The sequence below is a fragment of the Bos grunniens genome, chromosome 22 (assembly GCF_055505025.1).
Source record: "Bos grunniens cultivar Pamir isolate PY7600 chromosome 22, Bosgru_T2T1.0, whole genome shotgun sequence".
Taxonomy (NCBI): domain Eukaryota; kingdom Metazoa; phylum Chordata; class Mammalia; order Artiodactyla; family Bovidae; genus Bos; species Bos grunniens.
The window spans coordinates 53,383,903-53,408,128 of NC_141186.1; the positions used below are offsets into that span (position 1 = coordinate 53,383,903).

At 45.3% G+C, this 24,226-nt stretch overlaps 1 protein-coding gene and 1 long non-coding RNA gene across 10 annotated transcripts in view; one reads left to right on the forward strand and one right to left on the reverse strand.

The window, feature by feature from the left end:
- Positions 1–24,226, forward strand: part of LOC147348612 (uncharacterized) — a 197,340-nt gene that overhangs the window by 5,387 nt on the left and 167,727 nt on the right. The window lies entirely within an intron of this gene.
- CCRL2 (C-C motif chemokine receptor like 2) lies at positions 630–2,704 on the reverse strand. 6 transcript variants are annotated; one of them, XM_086368396.1, is made up of 3 exons: positions 2,168–2,273; positions 2,012–2,065; positions 630–1,737 (listed from the first exon to the last, which is right to left on the reverse strand). In XM_086368396.1, the coding sequence occupies exons 2-3, from the start codon at positions 2,029–2,031 to the stop codon at positions 684–686; spliced, it is 1,074 nt and encodes a 357-aa protein (XP_086224522.1). In that variant the 5' UTR covers positions 2,032–2,065; positions 2,168–2,273; the 3' UTR covers positions 630–683. The 6 variants fall into 6 exon arrangements, with proteins under 6 accessions (XP_086224522.1, XP_086224526.1, XP_086224523.1 ...); XM_086368400.1 differs by having other exon boundaries at positions 630–1,742; positions 2,168–2,253; XM_086368397.1 differs by lacking the exons at positions 2,012–2,065; positions 2,168–2,273 and adding an exon at positions 2,300–2,704 and having other exon boundaries at positions 630–1,742.

Here is a 24,226-nt window from a genome sequence, read left to right on the forward strand (position 1 = left end):
TCTAGACACAATCTTACATTTACTATTGTTAAATAGGAGGAAGTATTAGAAACCTTGGGAGGCTCAGCGGTTGGGGTTGTCTGGGCTCATTGGGGGTGTGGCAAGTAGCCAAGAAGACCCAGAGTACTTTCCACGGAGAAAGTCTGTTTTCCTCTTTTTATCCAGAGCCTCCAGCTAGCCAGCTCTTTCAGTTACATGAAAGGAAAGGTGCCTGATAAATTGCTTCTGTGGGAGTAGGTTGCTTCTCTTTCAGAATGTGGTTCAGTTGGTTTTAAAAGTGCATATTTTCTGTATGTATTTTCTCGCCTGAATTTTGAAAGTTTGGTGTGCTGGCCACAGCATAGATTCTGGAGTGAATGGCACTGGGTTTGTGTCCCAGCTTTGCCACTCTCTAGCTGTGTGATCATAGACAAATTTCTGAGCCTGTTTCCTCCCCAGAGAAAGGAGAATAATTCCACCCATATCATGAGCAAGCAGTGAGATGTGGAGGAGCTCGCGTTTGTCAAGAGCCTAGCACGTTGCCTGAGACAGATTCAATGCTTGGTGGATGTTTGTTCGCCGCCCCCTTTTCTCCCTGTGTCCTATTTTATATACAGATGTGTAAAAAACGACTGGACAGAACAAGATGATGAGTGAAAAATCGATGTTTATTTATCCTGCCTTTGACAGGAGCTAGTTTCCATTTAGCTAGAAAGGTGATATTCTTCCCCTGAGGCGCCTTGGGCAGGTTCCTCAGTGGGCAGAGGTGCAGTGTCACTACACAGGTAGAAAAGGTGGCAGAGGTGTTTCCTAAATGCCTTGTCAAGAAACACGTAGAGGAGAGGGTTGACGCAGCAGTGGGTGGCGGCGATGATTCTCGTGATCTGAACGCTTTTGTTCAGGTTGTAACTACTCCCACAGCCATGCAGGGAGAAGTGTTCATTGAAAGCAGACAGGAAAAGTACAATATTGTAGGGTCCCCACATCAGAAGGAAAACTGCCATTATGGTGAAAACAAGCTTGAAAAGGCCATAGTTCCTCTCCCTGAACTGGAGTGTGTTCCTCATTCGCACGTAGCAATATATAAAAGCAAACAGTGGCAAAAGAAATCCCAAAATGTTCATCTTTAAGGTCAGAAAATGCTTCCAGAATGTCTCATCGGCTGGTAAGAAGTGAAGTCCGGTAAAGAAGCACTTGTATTTCTGGCTTTGCATCTGAGGTTTGTAAGAAACAAGTTCAGGCAAAGTGACCAGAGTGGCTGTGACCCACACTAGAACACTTATGAAGATGCTGCCGGCCACAGTCCTGCAGGCCGAGAAACGCCTTCTCACATGGAAAAACTCCTTGTACCTTTGCACAGTCAGAAGGACATTGAAAAATGCCTCACTGTACAGGCCTATGGAGTAGAGCAACAGGAGAATTTTACACAGAGGGTCATCAAAGCCCTCCCCATGAGAGGCTGCGTAAGCCCAGAATGGCAGAGTGAGCAAGAAACCCAAGTTCGAAAGTGCCAAATTGAGGAAAGACATATTTTCTGCTTGCCTGAGTCCTTTATATTTTACCAGGATAAACACAACCAAGATATTGTCCAGGAGGCCAACCATGAACACCGTGGTGTAGAGGTAAGGCACCAGCTGGGCTGAGAGAATCTTGGGGTCGTATGGGGTGCATGGTTCTATTTCGTCATCACTCAGATCATCCTCTATGAAGACATCATAGTCATCCTCTGGTGCTGACGTGTAATTAGCCATCTTCAGGCTGCCCTGGGGAGAAATGAAAGGTTATTTTCCCTTCCTACAGCTATGTGGTCCTGGATGAAACAGCACACAGGACTAGAGCCCCTGCAGCCACGCGCGTCCTTTTCTGGTGTTTATTTTAGCCAGAGCAGGTCTCAACTTAGAAGATTTAAAATAAACATTTCTTTAACATGCCCCTGCATCCTGAGCACAGCTGCTATAATTCATCCCTTCATTAAGCACTTAGGTGTTTAGTAGTATACCAGCTACCACAGGGAGACAAAAGTAAACGTTACCCTTCTTCATACAACTTCATTCTCCTGGTAGAAACAAGACTTGCCTACTTGAAGCTATATAAGAAAAAACACAATTAAAGAGAACTAAGTACCAGGGTTTAGTTTCACAAAATTGGTGTCCGTCACAGTTCCTATGTGTTTAAAAAGTTTGCTCACCCTCTGTAAACAGCTTCCTGTGATAGGCAGAGAAGTCTGAGTTCTCTCGAAGGATATAAATAAATGTTTGCAAAAGTGAAACCACCCTAAGTATCAAGTGGACACAACTGGTTAAATACGTCGATGACTTACCACTGACTGAGTTCCTGGGAGGGGAGGGAACAGCCTCCTGACCTACGAGTTGCTGTGGGAGCCGTCTGGCCAGATCAAAGACTTAACTTCCTTCTGAATAGCCGGCCCCTGACCCTTTGGGGCAAGAGAAACCACTGTTTATCCCCCTGGTGGCTGTGTCCCACCAGTCACAGGTCTCGGGGACTAAGCGAAATAAAGCAACTTGAAAGCTCCCACTAACCCCTAGATAGTTTCTCAAGCTGCAAAGAGAAACCGGGAAGTTGTTTGCTCCTGCTGCTGCTCTCCCCACCCCCACCCCGCACCCCGCCTTTGATTTCCCTGTGGCCATCCTGCTGGCTGCCCCAGATAAGGAACTAAGTTATTGCTGCTTCTCAGTGATACTGAGGGAGGGATGGAAAGTGCTCTGACGTGCAATTCTGAGCAGGTAGTGGGTAGCAGCAGAGAAGTGTCACATGCAGTGACTGGCGGTGACTGTGCATCCGGACCAGGGGCTGATGCTCCCCTGGAGCATTTCATCAGTATTAGCATATGGGTCAGTCTTCAAGAACTTGTAGTGAGCAACCCTGCTTGGACTCGTACTGTTACTTTTGAAAGTAGCAGTAGCTGAGAGGAACAGTAACAGGGCTTTCCTCAGCTCAGCTGGCAAAGAATCCATCTGCAATGTGGGAGACCTGGCTTCGATCCCTGGGTTGGGAAGATACCCTGGAGAAGGGAATGGCTACCCACTCCAGTAATCTGGCCTGCAGAATTCTGTGGACTGTATAGTCCATGGGGTTGCAAAGAGTCGGACACGACAAGCGACTTTCTTTATTCTTTCTGAGAGACATTTTTTGTGTGTCAGATATTTGACTGAAGAATGGGGCCCCAAGGGAGGATTTGGTGCCAGTGGAAGCCACAGAATAATGTCATTTGAGAAGAGAGTGGGTTCAGAGATGAGACCTCAGTACCAGTGAGCCTGGGGGAAATCGATGTGATGGAACCAAGGAATTAGGAAGGATGTTAGGAGCTGACCCTGCTCCTGTAAGAAGGGTCTAGTGCAGGAAGATTCCATGGTGAGGACACAGGCTCTATCAAAATGCTGTGCAGAGAATGTGAGGGGAACAAGTTCAACCCTAGACTGAGGCTGGGGTGGGTGACGTTTAAGGCCAGAGAGAAAGGAAGCTGAGAGTCCACATTTGAAGGGAGATGGGGGTGGTTGGGAAGAAAAATGAACTGAAAAAAATAACTTGAAATAACTGGAAAATCTGTATGAACTCCTGGATCGACTGTTTGTACCTGTGATGGACCTAATTTGGGGACCAGTCTTACATGTTGGCTTCCTGTTCATTTCACTGGTTGAAACACTTCTGTTAATGCCAAAGATGTTTTTGAAGTGATAGTGCAGAATGTAGATCTGTCAGAAATATAACTGAGGGAACTATTAAGGGAAAGGAAAAATAAACAATAAAGGCCTGGACAGATATGTGACAAGCATTAAATTTAACCCAGAGGGAAACTCGTGATGTTCCTCTGTATGAAGGGGTTGGAAGGGGTTGGGAGAGATTGGTGCTGCTGGGAACCTGGGCTGTGAATATTTCCCAGCAAGTCTTCCTCCATCATCCCCCAGTATGACTTCTGTGAGTCAGTGAGGGTCACTGTGCCCTGGGGGTTCTGCCCCCTGCAGCTGGGCTATTTGGAGACACATCAGTCCCCCCACAACTTTGACTAAGTGATGGTGCCTCATGGTGCTTTATTGCCTGATGCTCACTGGTCAGTCTCCCAGAGAGGAGTGAGGGTCAAGTCAAACTTTGAAACTTAAAAAACCCCATGAACATACACACTGCACATTGTGTGGTTAAGTGGAGGAAAATAGCAGCAAGCAGGTGCCTCATCTGTATCACAGAATCATGTGAAATTTGAAGTTTCCTAGAGAAAAGCATCGTTCGGTAAATTCCAGATCACCCTAACTTCCTGATATTCAAATGGACTTCACTTTCGGAATTATTTTATTTTGGCTTGATTCCCAGAATTCTGCTTATTTACACCCAGACCTTGGAGTTCTTTTTTGTTTAAATTGAGATATAATCGACAAAAAGCATTCTAGAAGTTTAAGGTGTGCCATATTGATACATTTATATTGCAATATGATTGCCATGGTAGTGTTAGCTAACAAAATTACCAATTTTTTATGTGGTGAAAACAATTCTGTTTTCTTAGCAAATTTAATGTTTATAATACAATTTGGTTGTCTATAATCACTATACTGTATATTTGATCTCGAAGACCATGGGATTCTTGAAAATTAGTAGGAAGGAGTTGTTTACAAGTCTAAAGTTGAAGCAGGAGGAAGGTTTTATTTACCATTTTAGTATCTGGAACTGTAATAGGGTCATCATTATTGGTGAAACTTCACTACATTCTAAGGTTTGTGAGCTGCATGCTCAATTAAAAAAAAAAAAAAAAGAAATCCAAGGTCTGGGTGTAAATAAGCAGAATTCTGGGAATCAAGCCAAAATAAAATAATTCCGAAAGTGAAGTCCATTTGAATATCAGGAAGTTAGGATGATCCTTACCGAACAATGCTTTTCTCTAGGAAACTTCAAATTTCACATGATTCTGTGATACATATAATTAAACCCCAGTTTTTTAGACAATTGAAGTATAGTTGATTTACAGTGTTATATTAGTTTCAGGTGTATAACATAGTGATTCAGGATATTATACATTATACTCCATTTGAAGTTATTCTTTAGAAGGACTGAAGGTTCAGCTGAAGCTGAACCTCCAATACTTCAGCTGCCTGATGTGAAGAGCTGACTCATTGGAAAAGACCTTGATGCCGGGAAAGATTGAGGGTAGGAGTAGAGGGGGATGACAGAGGATGAGATGGTTTGATAGCGTTACCAACTCAATAAACATGGGTTTGAGCAAACTCTCAGAGATAGTGAAGGACAGGTAATCCTGGTGTGCTTCAGTCCTTGGGGTTGCAGAGAGTTGGACATGACTTAGTGACTAAATAACAGCAAAATTATTGCAAAATAATGGCTATATTTCCTTGTGTTGTGCAATATATCAATATTGCTTATTTATTTTATACATAATAGTTTGTATCTTTTCACCCTTTACCCCTCTCTTGGCCTTTCCCCGAATCTTCCCTCTCTCCACAGGTAACCACTAGTTTGTTCTCTGCATCTGTGAGGCTCTTTCTGTTTTGTTATATTCGTGAGTTTGCTTTTTTAATTTAGATTCCACATATAAGTGATAACATACAGTGTTTGTTTTTCTATGATTTATTTAACTAAGCATAATACTGTGTCCATCCATGTTGTTGTGAATGGCAAAATTTCATTCATTTTTATGACTAATATTCCATTGTACATGTATGCACCACACCTTCCTTATCCATTCATCTGTTTATGGGCACTTAGGTTTCTTCCATATCATGGCTAATGTAAATAATGCTGTGAAAGTTGGGGTTCTTATATCTTTGAAATTAGTGGTTTCATTTTTTTCAGATGTATACCCAGGAGTGTAATTGCTGGGTCATCTGGAAGTTTTATTTTAGTTTTTTGAAGAACCTCTATACTGTTTTCCATAGTGGCTGCATCAATTTACATTCCTATCAACAGTGTACGAGGGTTCCCTTTTCTCTACATCCTCACCAATATTAGTTATTTGTGGCCTTTTTGATAATAGCCATTTTAACAGATATGAGGTGATAATACCATTGTGGTTTTGATTTGCATTTATCTGATGACTAATGATGTTGAACATCTTTTCCTGTGTCTGTTGGCCATCTGTATGTTTTTAGAAAAGTGTTTATTCAGGTTCAGTCCCAGTTTCAGTATAGGAGGCTATCATGTTATAACTCTTACTCCCCCCATAACATGTAGATCATTCATTTGTTCAACGAATGTTTATAAAATGCATAGCATGTGCCCAGCTCTGTTTAGTAGACAAACATCCTGACCTTCATGGAGCTTACGTTGCAGACAAAAACAAAATAAGTATGTAAGTTGAAGGTGGTAGGAGAGAAGTTCTGTGGCAAAAAGTAAAGCAGGGAAGGAGACTAGGAGGGGCAAGGGTGGTTTGGGGGGGTCACATTTTATGTAGAATAGTCAGAGAAAGCCTTGCTGACAAGATAATCTCTGATGAGATGAAACAGCAAATGATTAGGTCCAATAATTTATACTCATCTCATTTTCTTCTTGTTACTGAGTTCTTGTATCAAGGAGATCAGAAAACACACTGAGCAAAGGCACACAGAAACACACTGGAAAACACACTTAGCAATAACTTTACAGGAGATGCAGAAGTATTCTTCATGTTACATTGGTTTTCCATTAAAAAAAAAAAGCTGAGGGTGCAGTGCATCTGTTAGTAATTCATTGCCTTTTAGCCCCTAACCCACCTTCCTTCCTTTGCTTCGTGATCCTCAAGCTGAACTCTGTAAACATTTGTCCTTTGCCAGCTAGTACAGAAGGTGCTGAGAATCACAGAAAGAGGCAGGGGCTTCTCATTCTGGTTCCAGGATTTTGTTGTTTGTTTTCGCTCCTTGGGATGACCTGACAGTGCTGTGTGGAGACTGATGCCCACCCTCTTGTGTGTCTCGCTGGTACCGTTACAGGCAGTTTCCGACTCACCAGCCCCAAAGGGCAGCACCTTGGCAAATTTCCTGACCATCTAGAGGGTTGCAGTCACCCTCTCTGACAAGGTCTGAATCTCAGATTTGCGAGGGAAGGCATCTTGCAGGTGTGTTCCTTCTCGGGCGCTCTGCCTCAGCCTGGAGGCCGCTCCCTATATCTGCTTCCTCCTCCCTTGGGTTTTCAGTCCCCTTTGACTGCTTAACAATTCTTGGTAGTGAATTTTCTTTGTTCAAATTGCTGGTATGATTCCTGTCTCTTAACTGGATGCTGATTGATTGATAGAACATTAAATTAGTTGAGTGAAGGGATGGGAGAGTGCTAGGATGCTTAATGCATCCTAGTGCGGTGGCATTTCAGGGATCTAATGATACTGAGAAAAGGTTATTCAAAAATTTAGAATTACAATAATTTATCTATTTCTTAAAATGGCTTCATCAAATATCAGTGCTGTCAGATTATCTAATTTTTATTAGCAAATATTCCAGAAAATTTGATACGTGTAGGAAAAAAAATCTTTGATAATGATATTCCCAAATAGCAGCTATTATAATTTTTAAATAGAACTACTTCTTGATGGAAAGTGTGTAAAACCTATTTTTAGAAAACCATCAGTTTTCCTCTGGGTTCGTTGTTTGGTGCTGAGCAGTAGATTGAAGGGGAATATACCTTCATGTTGTAATTTAAGGGATTCTGAGAATGTCTCATCCTGCCCCCACATTTTCTCCTACATCCTGGCCAAGCTTACAGCATCACTTTAGTGCTTAGTCCTCGTACTACCTGGGCTACCTGATGACGAACTCTGAAATACAGATTTTATATGTACTTACTGGAAGAAAAATAGTTAATTATATCCTTAACAAAGGCTTTTTCAACGTTTGTTTGGTTTATTCTGCATTGTGCTAAAAAACGTAAAAAATGGGGGAGGGTGACTTTGCTCACAGATGTTTAGAAGATAGGTAGACTAAAAATATAAAACAAGTCTTTACTACAGTGCTTGTCAGAGCTCTTCAAGTGCTGATAAGCATTTGGATCCTGGAGAAAGTATGTGGCATTTCCCAAAGTTGTTAAATCATGGAGCCCCCTTGTTAATTCTCTTGCAGTTACGTATGGACTAACCGCTCTGCAGGACATGTTTCGAGAAATGTTACCTCAGACATGCAAATATTGCTGTGCTGTGTGGATCAGATCAGATCAGTCGCTCAGTTGTGTCCGACTCTTCGTGACCCCATGAATCGCAGCACGCCAGGCCTCCCTGTCCATCACCAACTCCTGGAGTTCACTCAGACTCACGTCCATCGAGTCAGTGATGCCATCCAGCCATCTCATCCTCTGTCGTCCCCTTCTCCTCTTGCCCCCAATCCCTCCCAGCATCAGAGTCTTTTCCAGTGAGTCAACTCTTCGCATGAGGTGGCCAAAGTACTGGAGTTTCAGCTTTAGCATCATTCCTTCCAAAGAAATCCCAGGGCTGATCTCCTTCAGAATGGACTGGTTGGATCTCCTTGCGGTCCAAGGGACTCTCAAGAGTCTTCTCCAACACCACAGTTCAAAAGCATCAATTCTTTGGCGCTCAGCCTTCTTTACAGTCCAACTCTCACATCCATACATGACCATAGCCTTGACTAGATGAACCTTTATTGGCAAAGTAATGTCTCTGCTTTTGAAATGCTATCTAGGTTGGTCATAACTTTCCTTCCAAGGAGTAAGCATCTTTTAATTTCATGGCTGTAGTCACCATCTGCGGTGATTTTGGAGCCCAGAAAAATAAAGTCAGCCACTGTTTCCACTGTTTCCCCATCTATTTCCCATGAAGTGATGGGACCAGATGCCATGATCTTCGTTTTCTGAATGTTGAGCTTTAAGCCAACTTTTTCACTCTCCATTTTTACCTTCATCAAGAGGCTTTTGAGTTCCTCTTCACTTTGTGCTGTAAGGGTGGTGTCATCTGCATATCTGAGGTTATTGGTATTTCTCCCGGCAATCTTGATTCCAGCTTGTGTTTCTTCCAGTCCAGCATTTCTCATGATGTACTCTGCATATAAGTTAAATAAACAGGGTGACAATATACAGCCTTGACGAACTCCTTTTCCTATTTGGAACCAGTCTGTTGTTCCGTGTCCAGTTCTAACTGTTGCTTCCTGACCTGCATGCAAATTTCTCAAGAGGCAGATCAGGTGGTCTGGCATTCCCATCTCTTTCAGAATTTCCCACAGTTTATTGTGATCCACATAGTCAAAGGCTTTGGCATAGTCAATAAAGCAGAAATAGATGTTTTTCTGGAACTTTCTTGCTTTTTCCATGATCCAGCGGATATTGGCAATTTGATTTCTGGTTCCTCTGCCTTTTCTAAAACCAGCTTGAACGTCAGGAAGTTCACGGTTCACATATTGCTGAAGCTTGGCTTGAAGAATTTTGAGCATTACTTTACTAGCGTGTGAGATGAGTGCAATGGTATGGTAGTTTGAGCATTCTTTGGCATTGCCTTTCTTTGGGATTGGAATGAAAACGGACCTTTTCCAGTCCTGTGGCCACTGTTGCGTTTTCCAAATTTGCTGGCATATTGGGTACAGCACTTTCACAGCATCATCTTTCAGGATTTGGAATAGCTCAACTGGAATTCCATCACCTCCACTAGCTTTGTTCGTAGTGATGCTTTCTAAGGCCCACTTGACTTCACATTCTAGGATGTCTGGCTTTAGGTCAGTGATCACACCATCGTGATTATCTGGGTTGTGAAGATCTTTTTTGTACAGTTCTTCTGTGTATTCTTGCCATCTCTTCTTAATATCTTCTGCTTCTGTTAGGTCCATATCATTTCTGTCCTTTATCAAGCCCATCTTTGCATGAAATGTTCCTTTGGTATCTCTGATTTTCTTGAAGAGATCTCTAATCTTTCCCATTCTGTTATTTTCCTCTATTTCTTTGCATCGATCGCTGAAGAAGGCTTTCTTATCTCTTCTTACTATTCTTTGGAACTCTGTATTCAGATGCTTATATCTTTCCTTTTCTCCTTTGCCTTTTGCTTCTCTTCTTTTCACAGCTATTTGTAAGGCCTCCCCAGACAGCCATTTTGCTTTTTTGCATTTCTTTTCCATGGGGATGGTCTTGATCCCTGTCTCCTGTACAGTGTCACGAACCTCATTCCATAGCTCATCAGGCAGTCTATCTATCAGATCTAGTCCCTTAAATCTATTTCTCACTTCCACTGTATAATCATAAGGGATTTGATTTAAGTCATACCTGAATGGTCTAGTGGTTTTCCCTATTTTCTTCAATTAAAGTGCAGGCGGCTGCGACGGGCGCGCTAAGCGCGGCCTAGAGGAGGTACTGCGGGGAGCTGCCCGTGAGAACGGGGTCCTTTGTCCGAAGGACACAGCTCTGGGAGCTGCCTCAGTCCTTGAGGGTTTGCTTGCAAACATAGCTCTCTGTCCCGCCACCCCAGAGATTAGGCGCTTATTTACTGCAGGCACCTGGAGTTCTGTGCAAACTTCTCACACACAGAGAAATGTTATCTGGTGTAAGAAATAATAACAGGGTGCCATTCCCATGCTCTCAAGATTTCTTGTGACTGTTTGTAAGATGTATAGGCCAACCAAGAAAAAATGTCAACTGTCTTGTCTTTCTCACGCTCTTCTGTATAAATATGAGATGCTGAATAAAGTTGGTGTCAGACTGCGTCCCTTCGTGGTGACGTGTCTGAACCTATCGACCCCATCTTTGTAGTCTCTTGCTTTAGTTTCTTTCTTAGCCCCGCCGTGCACGTTCTCGGGACCTGATCGACTTTGCCGGCTGGCACCGGCAAGGTACCCCACGTCTGAGGTCAGGGGCAGAAGCCCGGAGGACCCCATGCCTGAAGGGCGGCGGCCAAGAGGAGTTACCCCACGTCCGAGGTTGCGGGGGGGGGGGGGGGGGCGGCCGAGAGGAGATACCCAGTGTCTGAGGTCAGGGGTGGCGGCCGGGAGGAGATACCCCATGCCCTTAAGCCCCAGGCCAGGGGTGGCGGGCGGGAGAAGCTACCCCATGCCCGAGGCCAGGGGCGGTGGCTGGGAGGACCAACCCACACCGTGGCTGCACGGGCACAGGAGGGCCTAGAGGAGCTATCCCACGTTGAAGGTCAGGAAGGGTGGCGGTGAGGAGATGCCCCTCATCCAAGGTAAGGAGCATTGGCTGCGCTTTGCTGGAGCAGCCGTGAAGAGATACCCCACGCCCAAGGTAAGAGAAACCCATGTAAGACGGTAGGTGTTGCAAGAGGGCATCAGAGGGCAGATACACTGAAACCATACTCACAGAAAACTAGTCAATCTAATCACACTAGGACCACAGCCTTGTCTAACTCAATGAAACTAAGCCATGCCTGTGGGGCAACCCAAGATGGGCGGGTCATGGTGGAGAGATCTGACAGAATGTGGTCCACTGGAGAAGGGAATGGCAAACCACTTCAGTATTCTTGCCTTGAGAACCCCATGAACAGTATGAAAAGGCAAAATTATAGGATACTGAAAGAGGAACTCCCCAGGTCAGTAGGTGCCCAATATGTTACTGGAGATCAGTGGAGAAATAACTCCAGAAAGAATGAAGGGATGGAGCCAAGGCAAAAACAATACCCAGTTGTGGATGTGACTGGTGATAGAAGCAAGGTCCGATGCTGTAAAGAGCAATATTGCATAGGAACCTGGAATGTCAGGTCAATGAATCAAGGGAAATTGGAAGTGGTCAAACAAGAGATGGCAAGAGTGAATGTCGACATTCTAGGAATCAGCGAACTAAAATGGACTGGAATGGGTGAATTTAACTGAGCTGACCATTATATCTACTACTGTGGGCAGGAATCCCTCAGAAGAAATGGAGTAGCCATCATGGTCAACAAAAGAGTCCGAAATGCAGTACTTGGATGCAATCTCAAAAATAACAGAATGATCTCTGTTCGTTTCCAAGGCAAACCATTCAATATCACAGTAATCCAAGTCTATGCTTCAACCAGTAATGCTGAAGAAGCTGAAGTTGAACGGTTCTATGAAGACCTACAAAACCTTTTAGAACTAACACCCAAAAAAGATGTCCTTTTCATTATAGGGGACTGGAATGCAAAAGTAGGAAGTCAAGAAACACCTGTAGTAACAGGCAAATTTGGCCTTGGAATACGGAATGAAGCAGGGCAAAGACTAATAGAGTTTTGCCAAGAAAACGCACTGGTCATAGCAAACACCCTCTTCCAACAACACAAGAGAAGACTCTATACATGGACATCACCAGCTGGCCAACACTGAAATCAGATTGACTATATTCTTCGCAGCCAAAGATGGAGAAGCTCTACACAGTCAGCAAAAACAAGACCAGGAGCTGTGGCTCAGACAATGAACTCCTTATTGCCAAATTCAGACTTAAATTGAAGAAAGTAGGGAAAACCACTAGACCATTCAGGTATGACCTAAATCAAATCCCTTATGATTATACAGTGCTGTGTGGGAACGAGGATAATTGACTGAGGAGCCCAGCTCCCTCACTCCAAAAGTACATCCTTGCATCCATGCCAAGGCCTTGCCTGCCAAGGGCTGCTCCCAGCCCAGTGGCCCTAGGGCCACTGGGATGGGCCCATTCCTGGATGATGGACTGGTGCTTCTCCCTCACCCCACTTCTTCCTTCTGTCCTTTGTTTTGGGTCAGACTTGCATTGTGATCTGGTAACTCTCCCAGCTTTGCCCGCCACCCTTCGCAATCTCTCTCAGAGGTTTCATCTAATACATTTATTTTATGCTGAGTCACTTATTAGTGTCTGTATCTTGAAAGAATTTGGGTAAACACAGCCTTGGAAGGGAGACATCAGTCTTTAGAGAGTCTTGAGTCCTTTGCTTACTGAAGAATGATATGTTCTGCAGCATCTTAAGTGTTAGTAGCTCAGTCATGTCTGACTCTTTGCAACCCCATGGACTGTAGCCCACCAGACTCTTCTGATGGAATTCTTCAGAATACTGCAGTGGGTAGCCATTTCCTTCTTCAGGGATCTTGCCAACGCAGGGATCAAATCTGGGTCTCCTGCATTGTAGGCAGATTCTTTACCAGCATCTTAATCCCTCCTTCATCTTTTTAGCCACTGTCTACCTGACTTCCCTGGTGGCTCAGATGGTAAAGTGCCTGCCTACAATGCAGGAGACCTGGGATTGATCCCTGGGTCGGGAAGATCCTCTAGAGAAGGAAATGGTAACCCACTCCAGTGCTCTTGCCTGGAAAACCCCATGGATGGAGGACCCTGTTAGGCTACAGTCCATGGAGTTGCAAAGAGTTGGACATGACTGAGCGACTTCATTTCACCTACCTGTGCTCTGCTGGGGTCAATCTTTTTGAGACACATAAGGCCACTTGATGTCATTATGCCCCCATCCATGCCATCTTCAGTCAGTGCGCCAGCTCAGTTTCTGATTGCCATTCTTCTTCCTGTCTCCTCTGCCCTCACCTCCCTTCCTAACTCTCTCTTTTCTCCATTGCTCTCCTCTGTGCCCTCTGAAATCTGAATTCCACTGCAGACAATCCTCCTGGCATCCTCAACTGAATCCCAGAACATTCCTTGGCATGTTCCTTGAGGATGCTCTTTCCCTTTCACACATGCCTAATCCTTGAGGGTCAGAAGGTGATGTTCCTGGCTCCAGTGCCTCTTGCTGACCATTACTCCTGCAGATTTCAGTAGGTAGATATATAACAGACTGCTGTGGTCTCCAGCCCCCACCCTGCCCTCTGCTCATCATTGCTGATTACCACTGTCTGCCTGATTGCCTCTTATTAAGACAAGGGTATGTGGATAAGGAGCTTCTCTTCACCTAGTTTTCTCCATCATCCTGGTGGCTTAATTGCCCATGTTGCCTTCCACTCAGGGCCCAGGGCTTTCAACTCATTAACTCCACTGGCCTTCAGTTTCACTCCACTATCATCCACGCTAACAGTCAGATGTGGGGTTTGTTAAATTGATTCTGCACTGAACTTTCACAGTAAAATTGCTCACTCTTCTGATCACAGCATCTACTCCTTAGATCTTTCTCACTGCATTTGCTCCTTCTGTACTGTTGTTCTCCTTCATCAAGCCCTCTAGCCTCTGCGTCTCAGCCCTTCCTACAGCCACATCCCTCCTAGTCTTGCTAAGATCCCATAGTCTATAATGTAGTCATTCTCTGGTCAGTACCTTGGGTGCCCTTGATTCCCAGCCTTTGATCCCATCACTCTACTTCTCCCTGCCATTCTTTCTTTGAGAATGTGTTTCTGAGAATAGCTGGTTAAAACCACTTAGCCATGAAGACAGAATTTATGACTAATTTATGGTCTCTAGTCTCAGCTGGCTTCCAAGGGTTTTTCTCGTTTTCCTTCTAACTCTTATGGGTCATGAATGTCCCACATTGCCACTTTCTCCTATTTTCGGTTGGCTACTTTGAGCAATTTAAAACTCTTCCACCTCTTCAAATGCCCATCCCTGTCACCTACATTTATGTTCAGGAAATGACCTTACCTTCTACCTTTCTTGAACTGCCTCAGCTCCCTGGTCCCCAGCTTCAGATTCTCCTTTCTTCCCTCTTTCCGCGGACTCAGCTGCTCCTCTTTTATTGAAGGCTGATGTCTCCTTCTGCACTCTGGCTCTCATTCTGTCTAACCTCCGTTAGAGTATTCCATGTTTTGCTTTAGCTCCAACCTCTCTTTCTCTGTTGGTCTCTCCAGAATTTTTAAATGCTCAGGTCTCTCAGATAAAGACTGTAATCCTGCCCTTAACCTCACACATTGCTCGAACTACTTACTCTCCCTCTTCCCAGACAGCTTTCATTAGTTGTCCAGCTGCTTCATGTTGTTCACTCCCTACCAAGTCCCCTCTGGCCTAGCGTCTGTCCCCAGTATTCCAGTGAGGCTGATTTCCCGGGGCCACCAGCAACATCTTGTGGTGAAATGTAATTGGTTGCTCTGCCGACTCAGGACAGCTAATGCCCCATAAACAGGTGTCTAATATCTCCCTGCTTCCCAACTATAAACAACAATCCCACCAACCAAGCTCCAAAGCCAGCACACAAATACCACTACATACATCTAGGGCCACCCAAGCTGAAGCAGTGCTTAAGCTTTTGAAACCTCTATAGAATCACAAAATCGTTTCTGTGGGGCTTTCTAGTAAAGATGGCAGAGTGAAATAGGGTCATGAACTCTTCCAGCTCCAGGCCCTTGTAAAGTGACTAAAAGATAGTTTCAACAAAAATTCTAAAACATGGCCAGTAGCAAATGAACAAGAAATAGGGTATGATCTTGTACCACGACTTTGAAAGTGGTGCATCTGAGCTGTGCATGTGTACTCAGTCATGTCTGATTCTTTGTGATCCCATGGACTGTAGCCTGCCAGCCTCCTCTGTCCATAAGATTATCCCAGGGAGAATACTGGAGTGGGTTGCCATTTCCTCCTCCAGGGGATCTTCCTGACCCAGGGATCGAACCCATGTCTCCTGTGGCTCCTGCATCTGCACATGAATTCTTTACCACTGAGCCACCTGGGAAGCCTGAATTTGAGCTGTACATAAACCTAATCCTACCACAGATACGGTACTGAAGAAAGAAGGAAAATTGCTAAGTCCTGAGAATTATTTCAGTACTCTTCAATTAGCAGACAAGTGGACTCAGAAGGCATCCACTTGTGAGTGTGTATCCCTGGGAAAAGAAAGGGAAAACGTCTACTGAGTAAATGCCCTCGTATTTCAGAGCGGTTTCTAGGATTTTTTGTATCTGAGATAGTGTGCTGAGTTAGGGCAATAAGAAAAATTCCACAAGAGTAGCATATACGTTTATAACACTGTGTGGGTTCTGGTAATAATATTTTGTCTATGTTTTAGGATTTTGATTCCTCATAAAAATGCTTGTAATCAAATCATGATTTAATCAACCCTGAAATTCAGAGTTCTGATCCTATTAGGATTAGGCCTGCCAGCTGTCGCTCACAGAGGTCCATTTCCTTGTACATTTTGTAGTCTCAGTGTGAGTTCATATTTATTGGAGAATATTTTCGTGACCTGAAGTGGGAGCACTGCCTTCTGGAGGAGTTTTGCCTTTGTTCCAGCCAAGAGCACTGAGAATATGGATGGCCTGAGACAGGGTTTCCTGGCCTGTTTGGGGGGGTCTCCCATTTTGAGGGTATTCTAAAATTAAACCTTAGATTTTCATGAAGCATTGGGGTTTTGGATTCTTACAGATTTTTCACCAATCAATTAGAGCCTAGGTGAAAACAAGTAAGCTTCCTTATTGTTATCTACCTTTGAGAGAATTTCTTCTGGTTCACCTTTTCCCAAGCACTAGCTTTATGTCAGGACCTCTCAGAGCCTCATCTCACATAGCCTAAGGCTTTATTGTCTGCCCCCAGGTTGGAGTTATGCTTAGTGTCCTTTTTATGTGTGTGGCCTTTGATTTGTCTACCTGAGACAGTGATCAGAATGACAAATATCCACTGAGTAGTGTTTCAACACATATTTGTTGAAAAATGCTATTCATTTATTCCTCTCCCAGGTATTTATTGTCTACTGATTATATATCTTCCTTTTGCTCTGCTGTACCCACTCTCTACTCACCTCCACCTTGGTTTATGTCCAGGGAGCCTTATCTTATAATAGCAGTCTCCTCTGTCCTCTGAGTATCAGCTGCATTTGGCCAATGGGGAGTTTTAGGCAGGAGATTAGAGAGTGAGGTCAGGGGATTTAGCTCCCTGGCTCCTTCCTGGTGGTTCTCAGGGGTCGTCTTGCTGGTGGGACTGATGTGTCGCTTGACCTGTGAGTGGCTCTTGTCAGCCTCTACCCACGCCTGTGTCCTGCCCCTTGTTCCTAGCAGTGGGAATGGCAGCCTGCTCTCACTGCCACCAGGTACTGCACTGTACGCTGTGGTTTCCTCATGCCCTGTCTAAATCTTGTAAAGAGTCTTCTTACCAAACTTGCCTCGTTGCCCTACTTGTATGTGCCATTTATTTCCTGCCAGGACCCTACAGGACATGTCTCCCAAGTGCGGGGAGCTTTGCCAGGTCCCTGGAGAAAATGGCAAGCAAAGTAGACCCCTTCTCTGCCCTCATGGCAGTAACTTTCTGGGGGGAGATGGTCAGGTGCACACCCGGCTGTAATTCAGGGGTTCACGTGCTGTGTGAGGGGAGCACACAGGAGCTGTAGGAGCTGTCAGCAGGGGCACCGGGCCAGGTTTTCCAGTGTGGGAGTCTCTAAGCCCAGTCTGAATGCGAGTTAGCCAGGTGAAGTGTGCGGAGGCCTCTTCCCCTCTCCTCCCTTTTCCTCCTAGTGTCTTCTTTTTCAGGTTCCTGAGGGACCATCTACTTGGATCCCAGAGATGGAGCAAGGGAAGGGAAGATAACAGAATTCAAGATGGAGACATCTTATTACTTACTGGTATCTGTGACTGAGTTTCAGTGGAAGAGAAAGTTGTACCCCAAATCAGGCTATCTTAGATCGCGTTCCTGGCAATCCAGAGCTCTCAGCGGCAGCGGTCCTGTTAGGGTAGCTTCTGGGACACTCACGTGTAAGGGAGTGAGTGAGGCAGGACTGGGCAGAGGGAGAAGCCACCACGACGTGGGTGCAGCACACACCTCCACACAGTGTGAGGGCTCGGCTGATCTCTGTGGCGCTCTGGGGTGGTCCTTGAGCACCGTGCCATGGGGAGAGCAGGGGCCCAGCCTTTTCAGTCCCACCTCAGCAGTCACTGGCCTCAGTCGCCCTGCAGACAGGCAGGTCCCAGTGGCTGAGGGTGGTTTCCAGTGATGGGGGCAGCAGCCCTATCCCTAGGACTGAAGTGGGCATCTGGGCAGAGTACGGCACAGGCTGAGGGTTCTGCTTTTCTGCAAATGTCGTTTACCCTGGTTGACAGGAAATGGAAACTGGAATTTTCAACACCATCATGTTGTAAGACTGTGAAACCCACGTGTATGGTGGACGGAAGGAGTAGTCATGTGCAGAGGGAGGCCATGCTGCGCACTCACTCCATCTGACCGTCTCCCTGGTTCTCACCATTGTCCACAGGGTATGGAGAGCAGAGTGGAAGAGGAAGTGGCTCATCCCCCCGCCCCACCCCCAGCATGTCCTTCTCCTCCTCGCCTTCCCTGCTCCAGCTTTTGTAGGGTTGGTTATGCTGGACAGTCACTGTGATTGTATACTAACCATATCTTAACTAGATAAAAATATTTTTCTTATGAACAAAAGTTAAAGATAATTAAGTAGCATCTCACTTTAAAAATAATTCCTTGAGAATTAAATCCTGACAGATTTTAACTGTGCAGGATGGGATTTGCCTTGGTCCTCAGCCTGGGTGATTGCTCTGGGCCCCTCTGAGGGCCAGCACCCATGCGAGCCCCCATGTTAGAAACTGCACGCAGTGCTCCCTCCTGCCCAATGCTCCCCCAGGCTGGTCCTTGAGGCTCCTCAGAGGCTCTGAAGCCAATCCCTTCCAGGCCCAGGGGCCTTGAGCAGGCTTTTATCTCTACATCAGAGTCCACGGTCCCATCCCTTCCTGTTCCAAAGGAGTCAGCTACACCCTCTGGAAAGGGTCATTGGAAAGGGCACTTCCCTTCCCCAGTATACAGGACCTTCAGACCGCAAAGGCTGGTCCTGTCCTTGAGAGAGCCCAGAACTTGGGGACAAAAATCATGCATTTCTGTGGGAAGGAGGAAATACAATTCTGTGCCCCTTTGCTACATGAGTTGGCCCAGGAAGAGACACGGCAGGAGCTTCTAAATTATTGTGCCTTTCTGATTGTGTCACAGGATCAGGAGATGTGTTTTTCTGCTCTTATCTTGCTTGGCAGTATTAAACACCACTGACATTTCCTGTTCCGCCCAGAGCTCTCTCCTCTGTAATTGTCTTTGCCCTGCCTAGTACACCTTCCCCTTCTCCTCTGGGACTCCTTTGCTGCCTCTATTCCTCTGGGTCCTGTCTTGAGCCACTTTTCCATTCCCACAGTGTTCACTTCCTGTGACCCCCCTCCAATGTGGATCTCCACCCATTTGCTTTGCTAATTGAGGGCCAGCACATCCAGCTTCTCTTGACACTGCCACCTCCAGGAGTTCTAACTCAGCCTGTCCTAAAAACAGAATCCCACATCCTGGAGTCAGTGCTCCCCATCCCTTTGGGCTGGGCCCAACCCTCGACCTTCCCCACTCCCTAAATTGCAGTCCTTGGCAGAGGGCCAACACAATACTGTAAAGCAATTATCCTCCAATAAAACAAACAACTAAAAATGTAGCTTTCAAATATGTTTTTTTCCACACAGAGCTCTTTACCTTAGGAAAGCCCTCCATTGTGTCCCAGAAGGTGCACTGCCAAAACCTCCGCCCAGAGTCCCTGCCCCACTTCTTGTCTTCCTCCAGCACATCCACCACTTGCCTGGGCCATTCAGGGCCCAAGTATGCATTTATTCCCTGGCTTCAACAGGCCCAGACTCCTTAGCAAGTCTGTCCTCATTTGTCGTCTACTCTCCAGCCGCCAGTCCCATTTCTTTCCATTCCCTTCTCATGACACCACTCACCACCTATTCTGTGAAGCTACCTCTTCTCTGTGACTCTGTTTTTTTCTCATACACTGTTGCCACTGAAATTTCTCCATTCATCACACATGTATACACTTTCCCTTATAACTTCTCCTCATCTAATAGCCCCCCCCCCATCCCTTCCCTTATGTGCACAGACTGGATTGCTGAGAAAGATAACCTAAAACTGCTGTGTTTTAAAGTCACCTGGCTGAGGAGGGTGGGGTAGGGAGACAGGGATCACCCCCCCCCCCCACTAGGTCTGTGTGTGCTGTGGGGAAGCAGAGAGCACCTCTGGTGGGACCCACTATGAGTTTGTCTTGCATCAGCAGGTGTGGAAAGGCTGTGGAAACGGTGGAGTGACAGGAATGGGTGCTTGTGGACAGCCTGAGTCTCCTTTGGCCATGTAAAGTATCTGGAATATTCCTTGAGTCTGGAGTCAGCTGCAGCCATCTGTGTGGGGCCTGATCCAGGGTCCTCCTTGCTGAGATTGGAGGAGGGTTCTCTGCCATGGCACTGCTGACAGATGGGGGCTGGGGTATGGTTTTGTTGTGGGGGATTCCAGGCCTCTTTCCAAATTGTAACAACCTGAATGTCTCCAGACATGGCTGGATGGCCCCTGGAGGAAAGTCATCTTCTAGTTGAGATCCACTACACTAGAAGAATCAATTGTGGGAGTGAGGGGAAAGGGGAAAAGTTTTTGGCAAGGGAGCACTGAACAGAAAATGAATGGTATGTATCCTGAATTTGGCTGAAGAGTCATGAGGTTGGATTGAACATGCTAGGAAGGATGGAATGGGAACTTTACGTTGTGAAACAAATGCAACTTAGAATGAGGAAAAGTATGTCTGGTTATAAAATAGTTTCTTTTATGCTTCTGGGTGGGGGAGCTGATTTAATCTTGAGATGTCTTAAGGCCCTCCTTGATCCTCAGGCTTTCGGTGAGCCATCATCTCTGCCAGGAAGTCAGTTCTGACAGCTCAGCACCTGGCTGGGGGGTCCTCCTTGGTGCTGGAGCATGCCTCACTCTGTGCTCTGGGATAGTCTGTTTAACTCTCTGGCTCCTGTCTCCAGACTCTTAAATCATTTGGTGAACACAGGAACTTCATTCCAAATGTGGTTTGTGACACTGCTCCTTCTCTGAGTCTCTTGTTTTGTCCTACAGACTTTTTCTGAAAAGCAAAGCTGAGGGTGTCTCATGGTATCAAGGGTTTCCTGTGGCCGGCAGGATAGAATCCACACCTGAGAGCTGGACATAGATGTTGCATACAGTAGGCACTCATTAAATGTTGAATTAATGAGTAAGTGGGGGCTATGGAATCATAAATAGCTAATGTACTTGTGTACTGTGTTGGGGAGATTCCTGGCTCCCCATCACCTTCTGTTTTGCTTCTGCTCAAAGGAAGTGCCTGGAGGGGACACTACCTGGTCCCGCCCTCCCTCTGTACTGGCCACCACTCCTAACCTCCCTTGAGAGGGATGCCCCCCTCCCCTCCTCTTACACACTCACGTGGTTTGTCTTTACAATCCATCTAGCCATCCATCTACCTCTCATCAAGTGGCTGTGCCACTTGAAGCCCCTGGCCTGTGCCATTTTCATGGTTGCCTCTGCACACTTGTTCCCTCTCCGGTGATCTACTTGAGGAGCTTCTCTGCAGCCCTTGCTCAAATACACATTGCCTCCTGCCGGCTTACTTCCCTGGGCTCCTGTGCTTGGGCTGGGAGAGCTACCCTCCTCTGACTCTTAGAGCCTCCTTCCTGTACCTCATTGCCTTCAAACACCAGGCCACTTTGTTTATTTGCTTGCCTTTCTCTCTAAACAGTGAACCTTGTGAAGGCAGGAACTGTCTTTTGTGGAATGGTTGCTGTCTTGCGTGTAGAAGGCCCTCGTAATGCTTGCTGAATGAATACATGTTGAATTGCAGATGGTTAATGCACAGCTTTCTTCAGTTTCGCAATAAGGAGTTCATGATCTGAGCCACAGTCAGCTCCTGGTCTTGTTTTTGCTGACTGTGTAGAGCTTCTCCATCTTTGGCTGCAAAGAATATAATCAATCTGATTTCAGTGTTGGCCATCTGGTGATGTCAATGTGTAGAGTCTTCTCTTGTGTTCTTGGAAGAGGGTGTTTGCTATGACCAGTGTGTTCTCTTGGCAAAACTCTATTAGCCTTTGCCCTGCTTCATTCTGTATTCCAAAGCCAAATTTGCCTGTTACTCCAGGTGTTTCTTGACTTCCTACTTTTGCATTCCAGTCCCCTGTAATGAAAAGGACATCTTTTTTGGGTGTTAGTTCTAAAAGGTCTTGGGTCTTCATAGAACCGTTCAACTTCAGCTTCTTCAGCATTACTGGTTGGAGCATAGACTTGGATTACTGTGATATTGAATGGTTTGCCTTGGAAATGAACAGAGATCATTCTGTTGTTTTTGAGATTGCATCCAAGTACTGCGTGTCGGACTCTTTTGTTGACCATGATGGCTACTCCATTTCTTCTAAGGTATTCCTGCCCACGGTAGTAGATATAGTGGTCATCTGAGTTAAATTTGCCCATTCCAGTCCATTTTAGTTCGCTGATTCCTAGAATGTCGACATTCACTCTTGCCATCTCTTGTTTGACCACTTCCAATTTGCCTTGATTCATGGACCTAACATTCCAGGTTCCTATGCAATATTGCTCTTTACAGCATCGGACCTTGCTTCTATCACCAGTCACATCCACAACTGGGTATTGTTTTTGCCTTGGCTCCATCCCTTCATTCTTTCTGGAGTTATTTCTCCACTGATCTCCAGTAGCATATTGGGCACCTACTGACCTGGGGAGTTCCTCTTTCAGTATCTATCATTTTGCCTTTTCATACTGTTCATGGGGTTCTCAAGGCAAGAATCCTGAAGTGGTTTGCTATTCCCTTCTCCAGTGGACCACATTCTGTCATTGCCAAATTCAGACTTAAATTGAAGAAAGTAGGGAAAACCACTAGACCATTCAGGTATGACCTAAATCAGATCCCTTATGATTATACAGTGGAAGTGAGAAATAGATTTAAGGGACTAGATTTGATAGATAGAGTGCCTGATGAACTATGGACGGAGATTCGTGACATTGTACAGGAGACAGGGATCAAGACCATCCCCATGGAAAAGAAATGCAAAAAAGCAAAATGGCTGTCTGGGGAGGCCTTACAAATAGCTGTGAAAAGAAGAAAAGAGAAAAGCATAGGAGAAAAGGAAAGATATAAGCATCTGAATGCAGAGTTCCAAAGAATAGCAAGAAGAGATAAGAAAGCCTTCCTCAGTGATCAATGCAAAGAAACAGAAGAAAACAACAGAATGGGAAAGATTAGAGATCTCTTCAAGAAAATTAGAGATACCAAGGGAACATTTCATGCAAAGATGGGCTTGATAAAGGACAGAAATGATATGGACCTAACAGAAGCAGAAGATATTAAGAAGAGATGGCAAGAATACACAGAAGAACTGTACAAAAAAGATCTTCACGATCCAGATAATCACGATGGTGTGATCACTCACCTAGAGCCAGACATCCTGGAATGTGAAGTCAAGTGGGCCTTAGAAAGCATCACTATGAACAAAGCTAGTGGAGGTGATGGAATTCCAGTTGAGCTATTCCAAATCCTGAAAGATGATGCTGTGAAAGTGCCACACTCAATATGCCAGCAAATTTGGAAAACTCAGCAGTGGCCACAGGACTGGAAAAGGTCAGTTTAACTACTGCACAATTGCACTCATCTCACACGCTAGTAAAGTAATGCTCAAAATTCTCCAAGCCAGGCTTCAGCAATACATGAACCGTGAACTTCCTGATGTTCAAGCTGGTTTTAGAAAAGACAGAGGAATCAGAGATCAAATTGCCAACATCCAATGGATCATGGAAAAAGCAAGAGAGTTCCAGAAAAACACCTATTTCTGCTTTATTGACTATGCCAAAGCCTTTGACTGTGTGGATCACAATAAACTGTGGGAAATTCTGAAAGAGATGGGAATGCCAGACCACCTGACCAGTCTCTTGAGAAACCTATATGCAGGTCAGGAAGCAAGAGTTAGAACTGGACATGGAACAACAGACTGGTTCCAAATAGGAAAAGGAGTACGTCAAGGCTGTATATTGTCACCTTGCTTATTTAACTTCTATGCAGAGTACATCATGAGAAAAGCGGGGCTGGAAGAAGCACAAGCTGGAATCAAGATTACCGGGAGAAATATCAGTAACCTCAGATATGCAGATGACACCACCCTTATGGCAGAAAGTGAAGAGGAACTAAAAAGCCTCTTGATGAAAGTGAAAGGGGAGAGTGGCTTAAAGCTCAACATTCAGAAAATGAAGATCATGGCATCTTGTCCCATCACTTCATGGGAAATAGATGAGGATACAGTGGAAACAGTGTCAGACTTTATTTTTCTGGGCTCCAAAATCACTGCAGATGGTGACTGCAGCCAGGAAATGAAAAGACGCTTACTCCTTGGAAGGAAAGTTATGACCAACCTAGATAGCATATTCAAAAGCAGAGACATTACTTTGGCAACAAAGGTCCGTCTAGTCAAGGCTATGGTTTTTCCTGTGGTCATGTATGGATGTGAGAGTTGGACTGTGAAGAAAGCTGAGCGCCGAAGAATTGATGCTTTTGAGCTGTGGTGTTGGAGAAGACTCTTGAGAGTCCCTTGGACTGCAAGGAGATCCAACCAGTCCATTCTAAAGGAAATCAGTCCTGGGTGTTCTCTGGAAGGAATGATGCTAAAGCTGAAACTCCAGTACTTTGGCCACCTGATGC

What these genes read in the sequence shown, in the direction of transcription:
- CCRL2 (XM_086368396.1), bottom strand. Translation starts at nt 2,031, where the DNA reads ATGAAGTTGTATGAAGAAGG. An exon ending in ATGAAGTTGTATGAAGAAGG is followed by an intron (nt 1,738 to 2,011) that starts GTAACGTTTACT and finishes TCCCCAGGGCAG; the next exon opens with CCTGAAGATGGCTAATTACA.